Source organism: Xyrauchen texanus, chromosome 4, assembly GCF_025860055.1.
Source record: "Xyrauchen texanus isolate HMW12.3.18 chromosome 4, RBS_HiC_50CHRs, whole genome shotgun sequence".
Taxonomy (NCBI): domain Eukaryota; kingdom Metazoa; phylum Chordata; class Actinopteri; order Cypriniformes; family Catostomidae; genus Xyrauchen; species Xyrauchen texanus.
In genome coordinates, this window is record NC_068279.1 from 41,663,956 (window position 1) to 41,686,088 (window position 22,133).

At 38.0% G+C, this 22,133-nt stretch overlaps 2 protein-coding genes across 2 annotated transcripts; both read right to left on the reverse strand.

Annotated features, from left to right (window-relative positions):
* Positions 1–11,368: 11,368 nt before the first annotated feature.
* LOC127640372 (alpha-ketoglutarate-dependent dioxygenase alkB homolog 4-like) lies at positions 11,369–14,303 on the reverse strand. Its single transcript, XM_052122891.1, has 3 exons — positions 14,069–14,303; positions 13,640–13,831; positions 11,369–12,767 (listed from the first exon to the last, which is right to left on the reverse strand). The coding sequence occupies exons 1-3, from the start codon at positions 14,195–14,197 to the stop codon at positions 12,249–12,251; spliced, it is 840 nt and encodes a 279-aa protein (XP_051978851.1). The 5' UTR covers positions 14,198–14,303; the 3' UTR covers positions 11,369–12,248.
* Positions 14,304–14,384: 81 nt separating this feature from the next.
* On the reverse strand, positions 14,385–21,375 carry LOC127640381 (DNA-directed RNA polymerase II subunit RPB11-a). Its single transcript, XM_052122900.1, has 4 exons — positions 21,244–21,375; positions 17,121–17,210; positions 16,848–17,022; positions 14,385–14,752 (listed from the first exon to the last, which is right to left on the reverse strand). Exons 1-4 carry the CDS (start codon positions 21,294–21,296, stop codon positions 14,717–14,719), a joined length of 354 nt encoding a protein of 117 aa, XP_051978860.1. The 5' UTR covers positions 21,297–21,375; the 3' UTR covers positions 14,385–14,716.
* Positions 21,376–22,133: the final 758 nt, after the last annotated feature.

Here is a 22,133-nt window from a genome sequence, read left to right on the forward strand (position 1 = left end):
TGTTTTTAACATGACAGTAGTGCCATGGTATACTTTGAAGAACCTTGGAATACCATGTAAATAGCAAGGAACATATGGTAATCATTTATATGATTTCTACCATGGTGCTGTGGTATTACCATCTGATACCATCACTGTACCATGGAATGGCCATAGTATTAAGGGTTTTGTTCAGGGATGCAGTTAAAATCACATTCCTACATGAACAAAGCTCAGTCCCAAAAACTGTTGTCCACAAATAAGGGGGCTACAGTCCCACCTATATGTGTGCATTATGTTAAACTCATCAAACATAAAACACTGTCAATCTTGATGCAAAGAACTCATAGCAACTAGAGTAAAATGAAAAAAGAAATGAACAAATGACTTAATAATTCAGGTATATACATATATACAGGACCAAAACATTTCGGTTTATTGTTTTTTGACACTAACATTTATATGGCATGTCCATTAACATACAAAACTGGTGTTCATTCATTAAAGCAAAATACAGTCAGGAAGTCCTCATCTGAACAATATTATTCCTCTTCTGACAACCTTTCCTTTGCAAATGATATATACAATTTAAAAAAAGCTAGAAAAATATATAACAGTTGCATTATTAAAGTTTGCAACAGTGGAAAAGAACCACATTTATATGATGGATCAATTAGACTGTCTCTTTGAGTCAACAACTCTTTAAAATAGATTAAATAATAGAACCAAGTTTCTTTTAAACTTCTTAAGACTTGGTTTTCCTCATAGAATGAGCACTACATGATCACTGGCAATATTGGTAGCACCTGAACATCTTTTGCTCCTCAGTGGCTCGCTCTCCTCCACACTGGACATGTTCTTGTCCGTAAAGGAAACCAAGTAACAGAGATCAGGATCCATTGCAATGCTGTTAATAGACGGCCCCTCTATTGCACCCATTCCAGCTCGGACCGGTGAAATCCACTCCAGCGACTGAAATGACATGACAATTCGCAGAAGAGGATAATGACTTTCGGCAGCCCTATGTTCAAACATGAAAAGCAACCACTCCTCTATGGTCAACTTTGTCTCCTGTTGAAAGAAGATCTAATAGATTTAGTCTGTATCTATACACTAGTAAACAGTATTATTTAGTGAGAGATAATGCTGGATCATTGGGAGTAGGATTACCATCTATTCTGTAAAATTAGACAGCATACTTTGCTTTATTTGGAACCAAACAGATTTTCAATTCCAATCCAAAGCTTGTATTGTCAAGAGCAATTAAAGAGGTAATGAAAACTAAGGTCTATATCTGTTGCACAAATCCTGAATGCAAACCCTGAAGTCTACTGCAGGTTATAACTTGCTTAAATCATCCGAATTCAGTCTGACTTTCTGAATATAAAGTGTTGTTTCTGTGCTTAAATCATGCCCAACACAGATGTTTGTTTGTTTTTTAAATGGGAGAGAATTATCTTATGTTTCTTAAAAAATGTCTATATTGAAAAATATGATGTTAATATATAGGTTTAAAGTAAAATTCTAACATGTTTTCTACTGAGTTCAGCAGGTGACATTCAACAACAAATAGGCTGAGTGCTTTAAAGGAAAATTTGAAACCATTATTTTGAGAATTCCACTCATACCCCCCCCCCATGTCATAAGAGAATACAAGAGCCATAATAATATGTTTATATTTTCTTTGAAACCCTCACATAACTTGCAAAGTTAATGATTCCATTGTCCACAAGCTTGCATTAAGTTCTTTGTTTTATTGATTTAATTTGTTACAGAACATTGAAAATGAATTGAAAAGACAACATTTACCAAAAAATGTAAAACAATAAAAGCTACGGCCAAGCACAAACAGAAGAAGGTCTCCCAGCAGGCCACCTCATCGGCAATCAACACCTTCCTTGGCTTTTAACGCATCATCTGTCCTACAGAGGGCGCACAACATTCACATCAGTAACCTCATAAAAGCTGTTTTATTCAACATGGGGTCTGCCATGTTTGAATCACATGACCATTCGAATACTGCTGGCTTAATCTCAATAACAGTCCTGTTATTTGACACTTTCACTCTATGATTAAAGTAATTATGGCTGACTGTGAATACTAAATGTTTACAATGGCATCTGAAACTTAAAACTATTGATTTTGGAGTCGCATGGCACCATGCAAGGATCGTACATGTGAACGGCGAGCTCTGCGCACTTTGCTAGTTTTTAATACTTTTTATGTTATAAACCGGTGAGATTTGATACACCCTGATCCATAACTGTTCTATGAAGACAATATATCAAAGAAATTCAAATTGCTCGAGCTCTGGAGACATTGAAAGACACTTTATGCCCAAGCCGATACTGCTAGATGCAGTGATCCCAGTAAGGATAAAGAGCCTGCATTGGACGGTGACCTTTGAACTGGCTGAGAAACAATGAGCACACATTTGATGGCTGGCATTGTTCTCAAAATAGCACTGCATTTATGGCTGAATTGACAGATATGCAAGAGGCATTGCCACTCAAGAGGGGTGCAGTGATAGTTAAGATATTTGATATTTAAAAGCCTGGGCTGAATAAAGTCTGTTGAAAAAGTTTATTTATAGATATATATATATAGGTTGTGTTGAATTGTGTACAAAACTAATTTCATTGTTGTTGTGTATTGTGATGTGTTCATGTTGACTGTGTTGTGATTATGCTGGTGCAATGTATTATGCTGTATGTGTGTTAGATTAGACTGTGAGTGTGTGGTTGAGTGTGTTGAAATATGTCCATGTAATTGTTTTTCTCATGAGAACTGTGCTGTAAATAAACAGGTATATTAGGCTTAGTATTCGATAGTTATAAAATTAATGATGGAAAAAGTGTGAAAGTTAGAAAAATAATTCCAAAAGCTAAAAATCGTTCCAATATATTGGCTTTGTCGATTATTTGGACACCATCCAAATTGTAGTTGGTGTGATCCAGATGAAGAAACACAATTGTTGATAAAGAAACAAAATTGAAGTAAAAGCACCTGTCTCTCTCTCTCTCTCTCTCTCTCTCTCTCTCTCTCTCTCTCTCTCTCTCTCTCTCTCTCTCTCTCTCTGTCTTCCTCTCTCATGCAGCAAGACTGAAGATTATGTGCTGTGGAGACCTGTAACTAAGCAGACAGAGAGAGTGTGAAGGGTGGGGCTGAGTGAAGCAGACAGATAGGGAGTGAGAAAGGAGGGGCTGTGAGCAGACAGAGAGGAGTTTTCCTCCTAAATGTGAATGCAGGCCAATGCTGAATTTGAAAGAATATGTAACAAGAAAATAAATAGAATTAGAAAGATTATTAATGGAGACAACTGAATATGTAGACTGCGTAGGCCAAAAAGAGAATTGACAGAAAAAAAGAAAAAATTATTTATGAACAAATTGACTACAATCACAAATTTGTGGGAAGTAGAATGGTCATCTGTTTCACCATTGATACAATTGGATGGACTTTATAAGCTGAGTCCTACTCAGTTAGGGCAATTAGTATCATCAGCAGAAATACCCATTGGCCCAGTGTATTGGCCTTATGTCAAAAGGAATTCAAGGAGTCGATGGCCAAGGGGGACAGGAGTAACAATCCTAAGAAATGGCTGCCTTGTGATAAGCTCAGACATACGACCAGTGCAGTGGAAAAGGTGCTATTTCATAGAAAGAGTAATGGAAAATTAACACCAATTTACATGACAAATGGGACTGCAGGAAAGGTGGAGGTAGCAATTGTTTTGAGCAGAGACCCAAGACGGATGCGACAGCTGTGAGTGGAAATATATGGGTGTTAAAATAAAGTAACAGACTTTGCTATCAACCAATGTAAATAATGAGCTATTGTTATAGAAATAGAAGATGGAAAGGGAGAAAGAGAGGAAAGCGAGGAAGGGGAATTTTAAACAAAGAAGAAAGGGAAGCCCTTACTGACTTCCTTGAACCTTTTCATTTAGAATATTGTGACAGAAGTGAATTTAATATTTCTGTAGTTTTGGGGAGGATGTCAAGTAGAATTAACCATATCTCTCACTTTTATGCATTGGGCAGGAGTAATAGCTGCCACTGAGCTTTGGAGTTTTTACATAATTAGCCTAGGACACATTTTCTGGATGCTGATCAATTCACATTGGTTAGGAGCAGAGGAATTACCTGTAAAACCATTAACCAGAAAACAAATAACTGCTGTTCTGAAATATTTCAGAAAGACTGATAAAATATTTTAGGAACTGTAACAAGCCCTCAACCCAGCAAAAGCCCAGGGGAAGTCAGGGGTCAGATACTTTTAGTGATCCTGGTGAATACTAGGAAAGACACAAGCTGGGGTTAGAGAGGTATGTTGAAAATATAATATACACTGTGATAATAATTTTAAGCAACAATGACATCAACACCAGTAGAGCAGTGCTCAATGTATCCAATATGTAAAGACTTTATAAGGAAAAAAGAAAATGGCCAGCAGAGGGAACATCGGATGTGACCATGTGTAGAGAAATAGAGGCACTAAAAAAAATCACAAAGCCAAAAACAAGAGCATAAAGAAGCAAGACAAGAGAGAAAAAGAACAAGAAGTATTGCATTTATTAAAAAGTCATAGGGGAAAATTTTGAGAGCTGAAAAATAGGCAAAAGGATTATTTGATGATAAAACTGAAAGAAAAAATAGAGAGACCACCTCCTTATGCACCACCTCTTGACCAACTTGCAAAACAAATGCCTGCCATATCAGGAACAGTAGAAGTAAAAGGGAATATAGACATAAAAGATGAAATGAAGACAGAGCTAGTGAAGGGGTAAGTATTAGAGAAGAGATAGGAAATATAAACATCAGAATGTGACATCAGCATTAGAAGGGATGAGAGAAAGATAAGAAGAACAGGATATATATCGCAAAGAAGAACTGAGAAATGAACAGGAGTAAAATTTACACCTAAGAGAGACCTAACCAAAATGCTAAAAGAATTGGAGCAAGAGATAATGGAGACTGGGGAGCAAATAGCCAGACAGAAGCAAAAAAAAGAAGAAACCTGACAAAATTGGAATCTAGAGAATAATGCAGACTCTTAACTCCAAGAGCATACCCAAAAAGCCAAAAAAGAGAATATAAATATATTACAGGCAACCTGGTCCTTGAGGACGTTCCAAAAGAGAAGCCATGCTGGACAAGAGACTCCCAAAGAAGATTGATGAGAACAACAAGCATGCATTTACCAAGAGAGTACCCAAGCAATTTGCATCTAACCAATGCATGGTTAAACAGCCTTGGTCTACCTGAGGAACAACCAAGAGACATGGACATGTTTGATGAAGATTCAGGCCATATGCATCAACCCAGAAAATATCCAAGTGATATGCAAACACACAGTGAGGAACTGCAACAATATTCCACGAGTGACGCAGAGATGCCCAGTAAATATCTGAAAACAGTGTCTAAATTTAATCAAAGGCATGGTTGATGAAGAAACAACAGGAACTTCTCGCTATTGGCAACGTCAAAGCATTATTGATCAAATGTCTAGGGGGATCCAAGATGAACGAGATCCTTAAAAAAGCACACCTAAGAGGAGCAGCAATTGATTATACATGAATGGATGGAATTGCATTTGACAGATATTGCACAGACATGTGTGAAGAATTTAGAAAAGAATACCCAACACGAATGGATCCACAATCCCTGAGAGGAGAACCAATAGATGAAGCAGAAAATCCTACTACTTAGATTCAAAGACAACTGAGAAGATGGAAACAAGAGTTTGAAAAGAAATGGCTGAATGACACAAAAGGACAAAAAGTTCCATTGTGATCACAATACATAATTGTACGGCCAGAAGGAGCAGCACTACAAATTGATACATTTTATTTTATTGAAAAATGTTTTCAAGTGCCAAATTCAGCTCCACATGTTACCTTATATGAAAGTAAAGGAAGTCAGGCAAAAGATTAAGGACTTATGATGAGAAGAGTTGAAAGGAAAAAGTGGAAAGCCTTTAATCCTTTAATCTTCAAATCGATAAATCATACATAAAAATTATGTGTTACACTGATATTCCAAGGGTTGTGGTGACTACTGATTCAAACACAGTTGAATTAATGTCAGAAATGGAAAAACATGTAATTGCTGAACTGTGGTCTCAACATGATACAGATGTAGGTTTAGTCAAATCTGCTAATCCAGAATTAAATTTAGACCAGGAGTACAACACCAAGAAAACAACAATATCCTTTTGTAAAGGGAGGACACTGGGAAGCAGGTTTATTGAACTCAGGGAAGCAGTTTTAATGGAGTAACTTTTTACAGGTGGGCCACAACACGTTAGCTTCACACTCTCACAATAGCTTCAAAATACTCTTTCAGCTTCACAAAGAGCTTTAAGACCCAGGCTCTCTCCTGTGGCCTGCTGGCGGTGTGGCTCTTTTATGCCGCTCTCCCCGTGCTCACTGTAATTAGAGACAGGTGTTAGATATAATTTAGCTCAGGTGGCAGCGCCCTTAACAATTTCTCTCTCTCTGGACGGACACTTGACCACGCCCCCGCTGCCACAAATCCCCACCGCCCGACTCAGGCTGAGGCGGCATCCGGCCTGCCAACCACCTGCCTACCAAGGAAATTGGCAGCAACATCTGCGCTCCCTGTCTGGGGACCACCTTGAAGTTAAATGGCTGAACAGCCAGATACCAAAGGGTAATCCGCACGTTGGTGTCTTTCATGCGGTGGAGCCATTGGAGTGGGGAGTGATCCGAACAGAGGGTGAAGGCCCACCCCAACAGGTACTATAGGAGAGTGAGGACCGCCCACTTGATGGCAAGACATTCTTTTTCTACGGTGCTGTACTTAGTTTCCCTCAATGAGAGCTTGAGGCTAATGTACAGCACTGGGCACTCCTCCCCCTCCACCACCTGCGAGAGTATAGCCCCCAGCCCTCTATCTGAAGCATCCGTCTGTAAAACAATAGAGAGAGAGAAATCGGGTGAATGTAAAAGCGGCCACCCACAAAGTGCGGCATTAACTTGCGTGAATGCCTGCTGACACTGCTCCGTCCACTGGACCGGGTCTGGAACTCACTTTTTAGTGAGATCAGTCAGCAGGCTGGTGATGTCCGAATAATTGGGTACGAATCTTCTATAATAGCCAGCCAGCCCCAGGAACTGTCTCACCCCCTTTTTGGTGTTGGGCCTCTGGCAGGTCACAATCACCACCGTCTTATCAATTTAGAGACACGCCTGCCCGTGGCCCAAGTGGAACCCCAGATACCGTACCTCCACCGCCCAATTGCGCACTTCTTTGGGTTTACTGTGAGTCCCGCTCGTCGCAGAGATCTCAGAACCACCCACAGATGCTGCATGTGCCGCTGCCAATCATTGCTGTAAATGATGATGTCAAGCTGAATGCGGTCTGATGATTCGGTCCATGAGACGCTGAAACGTAGCCGTGGCCCCAAAAAAACGGAAGTGTCACAAATTGGTGTAATACAAACGGTGTGGAGAAGGCTGTTTTTTCATGCAAAATTGGTATCAAGTGGATCTGCCAATAACCCTTCGTCAAATCCAATGTCGAATAAAATCGAGCAGTGCCCAACTGATCGAGCAACTCATCAACGCAAGGCATTAGGTATGTGTCAAATTTAGACACTGCATTGACTTTTCTATAATCCACACAGAAATGGACAGACCCGTCGGTCTTAGGAACTAGAACAACCGGACTGGAACAATCGCTGTGGGATTCTTCTATTAACCCCATATCAAGCATCACATCCAATTCTTCCCGAAAAATTTTCTTTTTGTGCTCAGGTAATGACCCCTGGCTCGGTCTCTATGTGGTGCTGAATGAGGTTCATACGACCCGGTAGAGGGGAGAACACATCCGTAAACTCCTGTTGTAACCTGGCAGCCTCTGCGAGTTGATACGGTGAGAGGTGGTCTCCACAAGTGACCGGGGTGAACTGATTTTTTTTAATTCACCTCAGGCCCGAGCTCCACCCTCTCCGGAACTACCACAGCCAACGTCACAGGGACTGCCTCCCTCCACAATTTCAGGAGGTTGAGGTGGTATATTTGACGTGCGCCCCCTCTATCAGTTAGTTTAACCTCATAATAAAGATCCCTCACTTGTCGTGTGACCTCAAAGGGTCCTTGCCATTTAGTGAGTAATTTAGAGCTCGATGTGGGAAGCAATAGAAGCACTTTATCTCCCGGTGAAAATTCCCTTAGCTGAGTCATACAGTCGGCGCTGTTGTTCTTGAGCTTGGAGAAAATTCTCCTGTGTTAGTTTCCCCAGAGTGTGGTGTTTTGCTCTAAGATCAAGAATGTATTGACTTTCATACTTACTATTTGAAGGTCCCTTCTCCCAGGCTTTGCGCAAGATATCAAGCAGATATCAAGCATTCTCCCCACATGGGGAGAAGCCACCGGAGGCTTGCGTGACCTCTCGTACTGCGAATAACAGGGGGTCGAGCCATTTATCCCAATATCTAGCATCGTCGTGCACAAATTTTCAAATCATGTTTTTAAGGGTTTTATTAAATCGTTCCACCAGGCCATCTGTTTGTGGATGGTAAGCGCTGGTACGGATGAGGATTTCTTTCGGGATCCCCACCCGGGAAATTATTTTGAAGATTGCCTCCGCAACACTGCGTGCTGGAATGTTGCTCAGAGGCACTGCTTCCAGATATCGCGTTGCATAATCCACTAGGAACAATGAACAAATCGTTCTAACGTGGAGGTATTGCAGACGGCCCCGGCTCCATCTCCCCTGCCATAGCATTGCATATTTCACATCTCCTCAATTTAGGGAAGGACACATCCGAAGCAAATTCCCTTCAAAACATTTCTAAAATCAGGCCAATCAGTCCCCAAAATCAGTGGATGGGTGAGGCGGGAACTAACCACGACCTCCACTCTATGCTTTTTTCCCTGGAATTTAATCACAAGAGTCACCACAGGATACTTGTGAATATCCCAGTGCACACACTTCACCCTCACAGTTTTAGCTGTGCCCAAAGATTCGGGTTGAACCAAGCATTACATAACTGTATAAAAGATGAGGGTCTGTACCAAGAGAGTCAGATCTCATCTTACATCTTGAGTTTGTTGGTTTGCTCAATAAACTCTAACGTTTGACACCCGGAACTCCTGACTTCGAGAGTTTTCTTACAGAGAGGAAAGAAAAGTCTTTGACGCTCCACAACACTATATAGACACCCAGTTGTGGCGGTACAAACTAATGGATTAATTTCAGATTATTTTACTCTGGATAGGGTAACTCGGCAGGGTTTCCTCTTTCCCTTATTGTTTTGTCTTGCCTTGGAGCCATTAGCAGCCACAATAAGAAAGAAAGATGATTTTCCAGGTATGGTGGTGGGAGGTAAGATTTTGCTTTACGCAGATTATATTTTATTATATTATTCGTCTCTGACCCCAATATATGCCATAGAATTATAAATTCCTTTTCTAAGTTCTCAGGTTACAGAGTGAATTGGCCTAAACCCAAAACTTTGGATCTGACAGCGCACTGCCCAGTAACGGCTTTTCAGCCATGTCCAGTTGCGCAAACAGGGTGTTAAGGATTTGGGCATTTTATTCCCAGCAAATTTGTGTGATTTAGTTAGAGTTCATTTTGACCCCTTAATAAAAAGTTTGAGCGATGTGGGTAGATGGGCTTCATTACATTTATAGATGATTGGGAAGGTTAATGTTATTAAAATGAACTGTATTCCAAAATTAAACTACCTGCTACAGTCTTTCTCTATAGATGTTCCCCTCTCTTATTTCAAGCAATTTGATAACATGTCTTTCATTTGGAATAGTAAATGTCCCAGACTACACTTCAGTAAATTGCATAGGCCAATTAACAAAGGTGGGCTAGGCCTACCCAAGATTTAGTTTTATTATTATGCATTCGGTCTCAGACATTTGGCTCGTTGGTCGCTTCCACCTGAGAGAGTCCCTCCCTGGTTTTGTAATGAACAGGAGGTGCATGCCCCATTTCGCCATTGCAAAGCCTTTTTATCAATCTAGCAGCAGAAGTTAAGTTACACCCGTTATCTTGCATTTACACTTGGTATGGACAAAAGTGTCCAGAGTGTTTTATTCAGGCATTTATTCAAATTTTGCCATGAGCTTATGGCTGAACTCCAAATTATGTATTAATAAGTGAGGGGGGTTGCTACACTCAGGGACCTGTATGAGAGTGTACTCTATGCTAATTCAGGGGTCTGGGGGACAGAGCTTCAGCTTCCCTTAAGAGAATATGGGAGAAAGATTTAAACTTGGGATTGGATGAGGGAGTGTGGGCTAGGATTTAAAAAAAAAAAAATGTAAAGTCTGCATATAGAGATGCAAGGTTTCACCTTATGAATCTATTCAAGATTTTGCATAGATTCTATTGGACCCCCTCTAGATAGTATAGGCTTGGTCTTAAAGACACACTAACCTGCTGGTGATACCAATCAGAAGAGGGGACACAACCCATGGTTTTTTTGGGGGGTGTCAAGATCCAAGAATTTTGGTTGAGGGTTCAGAGTTTTATGTGTGATGTATTGGGCACTCAAATTTCATTTTTCCCCAGACTCTGTATTTTAGGCGATGGGGTGGTCATTAATATAGGGGATAAAAACATAAAGAATTGGGTCCTGGCCAGTGTGATGTTAGGCAGGAGGGTTATTCTTATGGGATGGAAGTCACCTGGAGTGCCCTCATTTCAAGAGTGGTGCACAGAGATGGGCAGGGTAGTAGCATTTGAGATGTCTTATTGAAAGCTTGGCAACCTGTGTTTATTTGATAAAAAATGGGGCAGTTATATGGCGTTTTTGGAAGGCTCTCAGGGTGGGATGTGTAGTTTTAAACGTGTATATGCAATTTTAATGTTTTTTTTATATTTCTGACCACTGGGGTGCATGTGTCGGGTGGAGGGGTAATTTTGAATTTTGTGGTTTTCCAGACCTTATAAAGGTGCGTGCACTGCTCAAAGGGGGTTCGAAGACTTTGTAAAGCTCTTGCTATTGGCTATTTAAGTGTGAGGCACATTGTGCCTCATTATTATGTAAAGAATCAGGAGAAGAGGTCTGTTCACACTCTGGGATGGTTCTGAATACAGGAGATTCCACTGAAACATAGTGTTTCCCGCAAATAGAGGAAAACGAAAACTAAATACGCTTTCTAAACCAACGCTAATAACCAAACCAATAAATAAGTACATTTAAACTCAATGAACGTGCATAAAATGTAATGACAATATTTATGAACATTATTAAAATTGCATTGCACAATAATAATTTTACAATGTAAAATTACACAATAAAGAAGGGGAAGATGTTTATATGTATACTTCCTTAATGTCTTCCAGGTCAGCCAACTCTCACGCATTGAGCGAGTGACTGCTCTCACACCACACATCCCTTTTCTCATGCTGTCAACATCTCTCACTCGAAAACAAATATTTTTGAAATGCAAAACTTTTAATGTTCTAACGTAAGTTCACAGAAATAATTTGTTTTAAAAATGTAGTTTTGATGAATCATTTAAAAGGTCTCTTGAATTAAATGATAATATTGAAAATTCCCTACGTATTTTAAACAAAACAACACTGAATGCACATGTTTTTTATTTAAATTAGGATAAAAAAAATATCACTTCACATTTGTGTTTAAATGGTGTAGTTCTCTCACAAATGTAAATTCTCTCATCACTTACTCACCCTCATGTCACCCAAATGTGTATGAATTTCTTCTGGAGAACACAAATAATGATTTTTAGAAGAAAATCTCAGCTCTGTTTGTCTATACAATGCAAGTGAGAGGTGCCTAGAACTTTGAAGCTTAAAAAGCATATAAAGGCTGCATAAAATTAATCCATATGACTCCATTGGTTAATATCCATTTTTTTAGAAGTGATATGATAGATGTGGGTGAGAATCAGATAAATATTTGTTACTATTCATTCTCCTCCCTGCCGAGTAGGTGGCGATATGCACGAATCACCAAAAAGGTGCGAATCACACCTGCCATATCGCTTCTGAAGAAATGGATTTAACCGCTGGAGTCGCATGGAACACTTTTATGCTTCCTTTATGTACTTTTTGGAGTCACCATTCGCTTTAATTTTATGGAACTACAGAGCTGATATATTCTTCTAAAAATCTTAGCTGGTGTTCTGAAGAAGAAAGCCATTCACATGCAGGATAAGGGTGGTAAATGAACAGAGAAATAAAATTCACTCTCAAACTATTCCTTTAAAAATTTTTTACATACATTTCACTGGGACATATCTAGCCAGAGAAAGCTTATAGTGATACACCCTTGAAGCTTAGTGCAATATCTAACAACTCGGATCCCAGCTTTTCCTGTTCCCCTCCCTGTAGAAACTCAGCAGACAGCTCTCGGAAGGTACTGCACACTCTGCGGCTGTGAATGTCTTTTCTGTGAATGCCATGTTTCCACCGATGTCGTGCCTCTCCATAAAGTACAACCAAACTCCTCCGCGGTAGATGCACAGCCACTCTCACCACCCCTTGTTCCAGGTCTTTCCATCCTCGATCTAAACTCATTGTGAGGACAGTGTTCGAAAGCAGGTTGACGGTGACTAAGTGCTCTCCCCATAACCAGCTGTCATCTAAATGAGGGTCAATAGAAGAGCCCCTCAGTGGATCATAGTCCAAGTTGCACTGTTCTACTGGTTTGAATGAGGCCAACAGAGGTGCCTTGGTCATCCTCTCCACCAGGTTACTGCTAATAGCAGGGAGGCCAGTGAAGTCCCCCACACGGACCCGCTGTTTTTTGAAGTTCACCTTTGGTCCAAAGTCCTTCAGATAAAGTAAAAGGATATTTTAATTCGGATGTTATTATGACAGCAACAACTGAAAAAGCAAAGGTGTATTTGACGTCAAGCAGTGACATCAGTTTCTTTAAGTGTGTTATGCAATACTTTATCTAAAAAAAAAAAACTTATTTTGTATAATTATTATACATGCAGCTTCTATGTCCTCATCTTGAGAGTGCATTCAATATTTGTACATTTAAGAAATCATGTCACACTGTAAATGTGCTTAATTGAACTGCAAAAAATCCTGACCAGTTACAGCACCTAAAATCTACATGTAAATAGTGAAGCTGTATAAAGAAATCTACCTAAAGAAAGCAGTTTACATTTCAAAATGGCACATTTAAACAATAGCTGTACATACTGTAATCATTGTAAATAAATAAAATAGAATGTAGAGGAAAGACGCATAAAGAGAGTGAAGTCAGACAGACAGATAGTAAGAGAAAAATTTGAGAAAGCAAGAAAGAAAGGGGCATAAAGAAAAAAGGTATATAGAAAGTAGAGATAAAAATAAATTCATAAAAATTAAGAAAAACAGACACATGGAATGTAAGAGGAAACCATTACAAAAACAGAGAGATAGAAAGTTAGAGGGAAAAGAGACAAAATACAGATGGAAAGGTGGGACAAAAGAGAGACAGACAAAAAGCAAGAAAGAAATGCATTAAGAAATAAAGACAAACAGAAAGCGAGAAATGCAAAAAACAAGAAAAGACAGACTGAAAGCGAAAGGCATGAAGAATAGCATATATACAAAAATACAGAAGCAAGACGGAAAGAGAGAGATAGAAAATTAGAGACAGAAAGACAAATGCATAAAACTCATACATTGCAAAGGGTTAAAATAATCACCTGTTTCCGCCGGCCAGATTGAGATTCTCTCCAGACATCTTCGTCCATGCTGGCGACTAGCTCTTTCTCTTCATCTTCCGATACAAAATCCTCCCATAAAAACACTCCATGAAACCCAAAGGACTGTCGAACACCGCTCTCCTCTCGGACTGCTGACTTCAATGCGGGATCATAGGTGAAATCATAATGTATCTGGAGCAGACCATTTGGGAAACGTGCTCAATGTCTAGGTACTCAAAATACTTCCATATTGCTTGCTGTATTTGGACTCAGAATCACATGTTTGAGCAGAAAACAGGCACTATATCACCACAACACATCGTTTATTACTTTCGTTATTTGACTCACTCTTGTTCATATTGCAGCTTTGCCTTGTGCATACAATAAGCGTTTCAGTCAATCGCTTCTCAAAACGAATCGTTTACTCACCAGCTCATTCTTCTGCAGTATATGCCGTTGAGACTGCTCTCCCTCACACCTCAGGCAAGTTCTTATTCCTTTACAACCACAGCTCGGACGTTGCCTCTCTGTGGTAGCCATCAAGCTATACTTGTGCATCACTCTAATGTGTCCCCTTAGAAACAACTAAAGGCCAAATCGTTCCCATCTTGATTTCAACCCCATTTCACAAAGTCCTTGCATAATAAAGCAATCATGTTAAGATTCACAGTAACGAAGATAATTTTAATTACTAAAAAATTACATTTATTAATAGCAAATACAAAAAATGCATCACATACGATGAAAAAAAAATTCCTTGTACATGAATTTACTGTTCAATTACATATTTTCAAAAAACGCTCAATCATTATACCAGCATGCTTTGATAGAAAAACCATCATGGAAGATAAACTCGAAAGTTCTCATCCTCAATCTTGTTAGAGACGGTTTAAGGTCTCTTATTTAAATGAGAGCTTGTCAGCCACCATCATGACATTTGAAGAAAATAAATAAACGGGACACTGTAGCAAATGATAAGAACCCAGTTTAAGTGTGACAATTTAGTCCATTGTGAATTAGTTGATGGTTTTGTTCCATAAATTTCATTAGTTTCTTTTATTGGAGTGAAACTGTTCTTCATTCGATTCCCTCCTGCTTGTCTTTGATGGCAACCTAAAATGAATAAAATTTTCACATCAGTTTTTGCACTATACAAAATAGCAATATTGCATTAAAACTGCTGAATGGTCACACTAAGATGCAAATAAAATCTCCAGAATGTGCATAAAAAAATAACATGCTCTCGAGGTGTACACATTTTTTATTCGGCAAGTAGAAATGCGGATAAACTATGATGGAAACACATTTGCAGCATAAACTCCAATTCAATTTATTAGGAATACAAGATGTGCTTCAAAAATTCATGTGACTAATAGACTTGCCACGGTATCATAATTTTCGCACCGGTGAGGTGTTCACTTTCAAACCGACTAACACTGGTATTACCGCTGGTTGGACGATAAGTGGTACTATGGGGTAATTTTCATTAAGCAATGGCGCACACAATAACGCAAGGCAGCTTGATTTCAAACTTTGAACTTTTTGTAACTGATTTATTTTAACAAAAAATTCAAACGAAACTGAAAAAAATAAAAAGCAATTAAAATGCGTGTTGTTCAAATTTTTGAAAGATTGCTTTTCAGCAGTTGAGAAGGGCAACATCTCTTTGGCAATGAACCAAATTCATCCGTGCATTCTCTCCATCATGACACATAACATATTAAGGGTTGTTGTGAGTTTAAAGTTGGTGTTTTATTACCTTTTATCCCAGGACCCAGTTTAGCTGCTTCAGAAGGGTAATGGCTTTCAATGTGTGAATACATTTGTTTTGTTCCCTCCTAGGGCTGGGTGATATGCAAGAAATATGTTCAAGGTATTTTTATTTAACAAATATATATATCACAATATCCAATTACATCGTCAACCCACCGGTTGAGAGATCAGTGAATATTCTTGCTTTAGTGATTTTGCATGCATTGAAAATAACATTTATTTATTTAAAAAACTTAAATTAAAATTTCACTCCAAACGAAATGAAAAAAAAAAAAATCTTCATTAATCATATTGGCTGCCATGTCGATGGATAAAACAAAAACATGCATATTCCTGTTATTGAGTCTTAATTAGATATATGACATGAAGATCTACTGATTGTAGACTTTCTAAATATCTGTTTATTATGTTATTTTGACAAGAGTGTTGTACAGTAGCTAATAATAGCAATGTCTCTTGTATGGAATGTATGGCTTATTTTTATGGAATGCAGAGCATAGCAGAAGAGAGAGTGGCTGTGACAAAAAAGTAACATAACGCTTTACTTTATATAAAAAGTAACTTTAATTACATAACTTTAAGGAGTAACGCAATATTCAAATGAGTTACTTTTAAAAGTAACGTTACCAACACTGGCTCTGGTCATCCTGAAATAACGGTGTCTAGAAAATCCAAAGCCTGCATAGAGTTTGCAGAGCAAATAAATCGAATACAAACTTGAACTGTGCCGAGGAGCAGGTTTAGAACTTTTGAAAAATATCTTGAAGTCATAATGGAGGAATGCACACACATAGTGCTCCCAAACATCAGACAAAGTTATTTAGAGTGGTTTGTCTGTGTTTTAAACCACACTTATTGCATTAATAAAAGAGTCACGGTGGCTACAATTTATCCAGAAGTGACGATTCTGTTCTTTTGAACACATGGGATGCAAACGTGGCTTTCCTTGCACATTGTTTCTGCGATATTATGGTTTTTCCGCATAAATTAAAATTGCTACTTGGATGGAAATACAGCTAAATGTTTACATTTTCTGAAAATAAATAAATAAATAAAATGTTCGTGGTACTTGGCAGAGCAGAACTCAGTTCCACTATACCATGGAGTTGTGGGAGGTTGCCAGGTTGTTGCTAAGGTGTTCTGTTGTGGGTGGTTTCTTATTGGTCCTAGTCAAAAGAGCCCACACCACATATTCTGGTCCCTAGATATGAGTGGTGTCCTTCCTTCCTTGTTAATCAACAGGATTTTTTCCACCCATGTTATTGTCCATCAAATCATATGTTAAGATTGTTTAGAAAAGAAAAGAATTGGTGCGGGACAAATGACTCATTTACTCATATGTACTTCATACTTTGCAAGCACCACTAATAATCAATATTCAAATCACATCACCACTCAGTGAATTAAAGGAGACTGTCATGCACATGGCACATACCCTGAACCGCTCCTCCAGCAGGGAGAGCTCACTGATCAAATCAGTGATTGCATTAGTAAAGGCTTCTTGTGGACTGTAGTCTGGTGTTGTCTGAACACGGATCACAATCTTGTGCTCCAGAGGGTGGGGAACTTTATATCCAGCAAACAGAACCTGAGGGTCCTTCAGCAGTTGTCTGAAAGATAAAGAAAGTGTCATAGGGGTTACAACACATAAGCATAGTGACAACAGTGATTTAAAAATGAGTGGTGGATAAAAGACTTGTATGCTTACGATCGAATGATGTTCCCCAGCGTGTGGTCCTCCTTATTCAGTGTGAACAGACAGGCATTGGGCACCTTGGTGTCCTTAACTATTGTGATCCTGTAAATGGAAGTTTACAAGAATATTAAAGGTGCTGTAAGCAGAAGTTCTAGATTTTCACAGAGCAAAATTGTGTTCTCAAACTAACATCAGCCAATTGTTTTCTGCTTCACCGTTTACAGAGACTAGCGCGGTCACAGAGACAGGTGTGATATTTCATTGCACCAATTACATATATATTTTTCAGAGAATAGGGACATTTACTACTTGTCATTTCATTAATCGTCGCTTACAGCACCTTTAAGTGGCCGTTTCCATAAAGTGATAGTTTACCCAAAAATGTAAATTACTCACCCTCATGCCATCCCAGATGTGTATGACTTTCTTTCTTCTGCAGAACACAAATGAAGATTTTTAGAAGAATATCTCAGTTCTGTAGCTCCTTACAATGCAAGTGAATGGTGACCAGAACTTTAAAGGTGCAAAAACCACATAAAGGCAGCATAAAAGTAATCCATAAGTGACTCCTGTGTTTCAATCTATATCTTCTATAGATATGGCCAGGTGAGAAACAGATAAATATTTAAGTCCTTTCGGAAGTATGTTTATAGTAATATGTAAGCCCTTTTTAAATCTCAATTTCACTTTTTTTCACATTCTGAAAGTGAAAGAGGAGATTTATAGTAAAAAAGGACTTAAATATTGATGTGTTTCTCACCCACACCTATCAAATGCTTATGGAGTCACTGATTTAACCACTGGAGTTGTATGGGTTACTTTTATGCTGCATTTATATGATTTTTGAAGCTTCAAAGTTCTGGTCACCATTCACTTGCATTGTATGGACCTTCAGAGCTGAAATATTCCTCTAAAAAACTTCCTTTGCGTTCAGCAGAAGAAAGTAAGTCATACACATCTGGGATGGCATGAGGGATGAGTACATTTGTCATTTTTTGGTGGACTATCCTTTTAACAAATTTGCACAGTGGGGTGGTACCATCGTACAGTGATGGTATAAGATGATATTTACAATTTTATATACACATGATTACTTTTGATACATATGATACAGAATGATTTCTTTGTTATTTGCATGGTAGATTATCATGTGCAAAAAGCACGTTGGTACCATGGTACTCTTTATGTACTTAAACCTGCACTATACAGTGAAATAAAAGGCACAGTGAGGCATCCATCTACTTATTCAATGTGAAAAAGTTAGTAAAACCCAGTCAAATGTATGGGATGATATTCCGGACATTATTCAAAAGGAATTGCAAATTGTATTTGCAATTGCGTTTTCAATTTGTGGACGCATAAAATGTGACATAATCCAAATCCAAATGCAATTGCAAATCGCGCATTACGGTTTGCATTTTCGTTTAAGCGAACGCACAATGACTGCCAAATTTCAAATGGAAAAGCAAAGTCCGTTTGCAACTGTGTTTCCCATATCTTACGAGTTTTGGCCCTGTCATATTTAAATAGCAATTTCAATTACCACGTCTGCTTTTTCACTTTCTCAGCGTCGCGTATGTAGCCAGCCAAAACTCAAATGGAATACTAATTCCCTTAGTATTTCCATTTCCGATGCCTTACACAGAAACCTGTCAATCAGGGTCAAGGGTGGGATTATGCTATGGGGCGTGTTTGTCTTGGGAAGTGACATCACTCACAGTCTATCAGGATCAATAATTAGCACTGCACTTTATTCATCTATAATCTCACACTGGACTGTCAACATATTCTCCTCAATATACTACTTCATAGATATATATATATATATATACATATACTCCTACTTATTGTATTGTATATTGTGTGTATTGTTTACTGTACATTGTATATAATTATTGTGTTGTGTAAGTATGTGTACATTTGATTTGTAAATTGTTTGTGTAAGTATGTTGTTTACTGTAACTGGTATATGTCTCGTCACTGTCATGACTGCTATGTTGCTCGGAACTGCACACAAGAATTTCACCTACTGTTGCACTTGTGTACATGGTAGTGTGACAATAAAGTGATTTGATTTGATTTGATTTGATAAACCGGCGTCTGTTCAGGGCATCACCTCTTGACCGTCGACTGTGAGTGACGTCACTTCCCAAGACAAACACGCCCCATAGCATAATCCCACCCTTGACCCTGATTGACAGGTTTCTGTGTAAGGCATCGGAAATGGAAATACTAAGGGAATTAGTATTCCATTTGAGTATTAGAAAATCAGTTATTTTGAATTCTTATAATAAAGGTGGCTTAAATTTCATTGATTTTGATTCTCTTAACAATACCTTAAAAATTAATTGGCTTAAACGTTTCCTTCACAATCAATCTTCTATTTGGAGTATAATCCCAAGATATATTTTTTCTCAATTAGGAGGTATACATTTTCTTTTAATGTGCAATTATTCAATTAGTAAACTTCCTGTCAAACTTTCCAATTATCATCAGCAGATGCTTATGGCTTGGAAACTTATTTACAAGCATAATTTCTCGCCACACAATTTTTTAATTTGGAACAACTGTAATATTCTTCATAAGAGGAAATCTTTATTTCTTGAAAACTGGTTCAATAATGGGGTGATATTAGTAAACCAGCTATTTGATAGTGAAGGTAATTTATTTAATTATTCCGATTTTGTTCCCAGTATCTAGTAAAGAATTTAATATAGTTTTCAAGGCCATCTCTTTGGAAATCTGTATGCTGTTTAGAAACAATAATAGTGCTACAGTGACTTCTGTTTCTTCCCCTAGCCCTGAATCTACTGTGGTTGGTTCTATTTGTTTTTCAATACATAAATCCAATTATAAAATTAGGTCATTATTTTTGGACCCTGTTACTTCAATTCCTTCCTCCATTTCTTATTGGAATAACCTTTTTGATGATATTAAATGGTCATATGTTTGGTTAATTCCTCAGAAATTCTAACTAATAAAGTTAAAGAAATATCCTATAAAATTATTCATAGATTTTATCCAGTAAACTACTTTTTAAAGAAATTTAGAAATGATATTGATACTTCCTGCTCTTTTTGTGAAGCCTCCTCTGAAACTGTTGATCATTTGTTTTGGGAATGTCTTTTTACTCTGTCTTTCTAGAACAATATCGATGCTCTGATTGTCCTTTATCATATAGACACATTCTTTTTGGATTTTATGTTAAAGACAAGAATCTAATTAATGCATGTTTTTGTATAAACCTTCTTTTATATATTGGAAAGTTTCATATCCATAAATGTAAATATATAAAAAGTAAACCCCACTTTAGCTTTTTCAAAGAAGAATTGAAGATGTATTTAAATACAATTTCAACTTCTGTTAACAAGAAAGCAATGAAAACGTCCAGAATTAGTGCCATGTTTAATATTCTCTCTTAATGTTTTTTTCTTTTGTGCCCTCTTCTTCTTTTTTTTTTCCTTTCTTCTCTTACTCTCTTTTCTTTTTAGGCTATTGTTGAATATATTTAAATTTCTTTCACATTTCCTCTCTTAATGTATTCTGAACCATAATTTCTCTTTTGTTTTGAAAGATTGTTTATATTTCTTGTATGTATCGTCTTGTTCGGTTTGTTAATATTGCAATAAAAAAAATAAAAAAAATAGTATTCCATTTGAGTTTTGGCTGGCTACATACGCGACGCTGAGAAAGTGAAAAAGCAGACGTGGTAATTGAAATTGCTATTTAAATATGACAGGGCCAAAACTCGTAAGATATGGGAAACACAGTTGCAAACGGACTTTGCTTTTCCATTTGAAATTTGGCAGTCACTGTGCGTTCGCTTAAACGAAAATGCAAACCGTAATGCGCGATTTGCAATTGCGTTTGGATTATGTCACATTTGATGCGTCCACAAATTGAAAACGCAAATACAATTTGCAATTCCTTTTGAATAATGTCCGGAATATCATTCCATACAAATGTATACATTGTAGTGCATTATCACGGACTGCTAAGTCGTCCTACCTGTCGTTAGCCTGTAAGCTAAGCACTTTGCAAAAACCGTACTGTGTTCACAGTGAATTTGTATGTTATTATAGTCAGCTATCAGTTTGTTTCACTTAGAATAGATCACTAAAGAAGAAGCACTTACTTTTTCTCTCCCTCAAACAACAAAAATGACTCGAATGCTGGTGGCGCGTTCATTCTAAATGAGTACCAGCAGCCCTGCTACTAGGTTCACACTGTACTGCGCATGTGCATTACGTCTTCTTCTTCTTCTTCTGTCTTCTTCTTCTTCTTCTTCTTTGGGGTTTTACGGCAGCCGGCATCCAATAAGTTGCATTGCTGCCATCTATGGTATTAGCACCTAAGTGCACTATATCCTATTATACAATCCAGTATCTTTTAGAAATTTAAAAAGACACTGCTTTCCCCTTGTGCTTGACCCTACTTCTAAAATATTTTTTAGAGACACTTCTTCCAAGCCAATTACTCGCATTTCTCTGAGCAGATCTTGTCTTTGGTGGTCATATTTTCTACAAAAAAACAAAACATGATTCACTGTCTCAGGTTCTTGACATGAACATAAGCCACTCTGGTGTTTTCCTAAAATAAATAAAGTGCTGTTCAGAAACGTATGCCCAATCCTCATTCTAGAAATAATAACCTCTTCCTTACGTCTAACCTCTCCTCCTTTACAAACCTTAACTGAATCAGTTACCCTACTAGAAATAGAGAATAGGTGCCTCCCTTTATTTTCTTGCTCCCAGAACTGTTGCCATTTCAAAATTGTTCCCTGCCACACAATACTTTTACCCTCCGCTTTGGACAGATTTAAGTTTATATCTATTGTTTCCTTTTGAGCAGCTTCCTTGGCCAACTTATCAACCTTTTCATTTGTTGCAATACCTACATGAGCTGGGACCCATACAAATGATATTTCTACTTCTCACCTTTTCACATCTCTAATTGCCAGAAGAATATCATATACAAGGTCTTGTCGACTCTTTGAGGTCCCTTTTCCCATACTATTAATAGCTG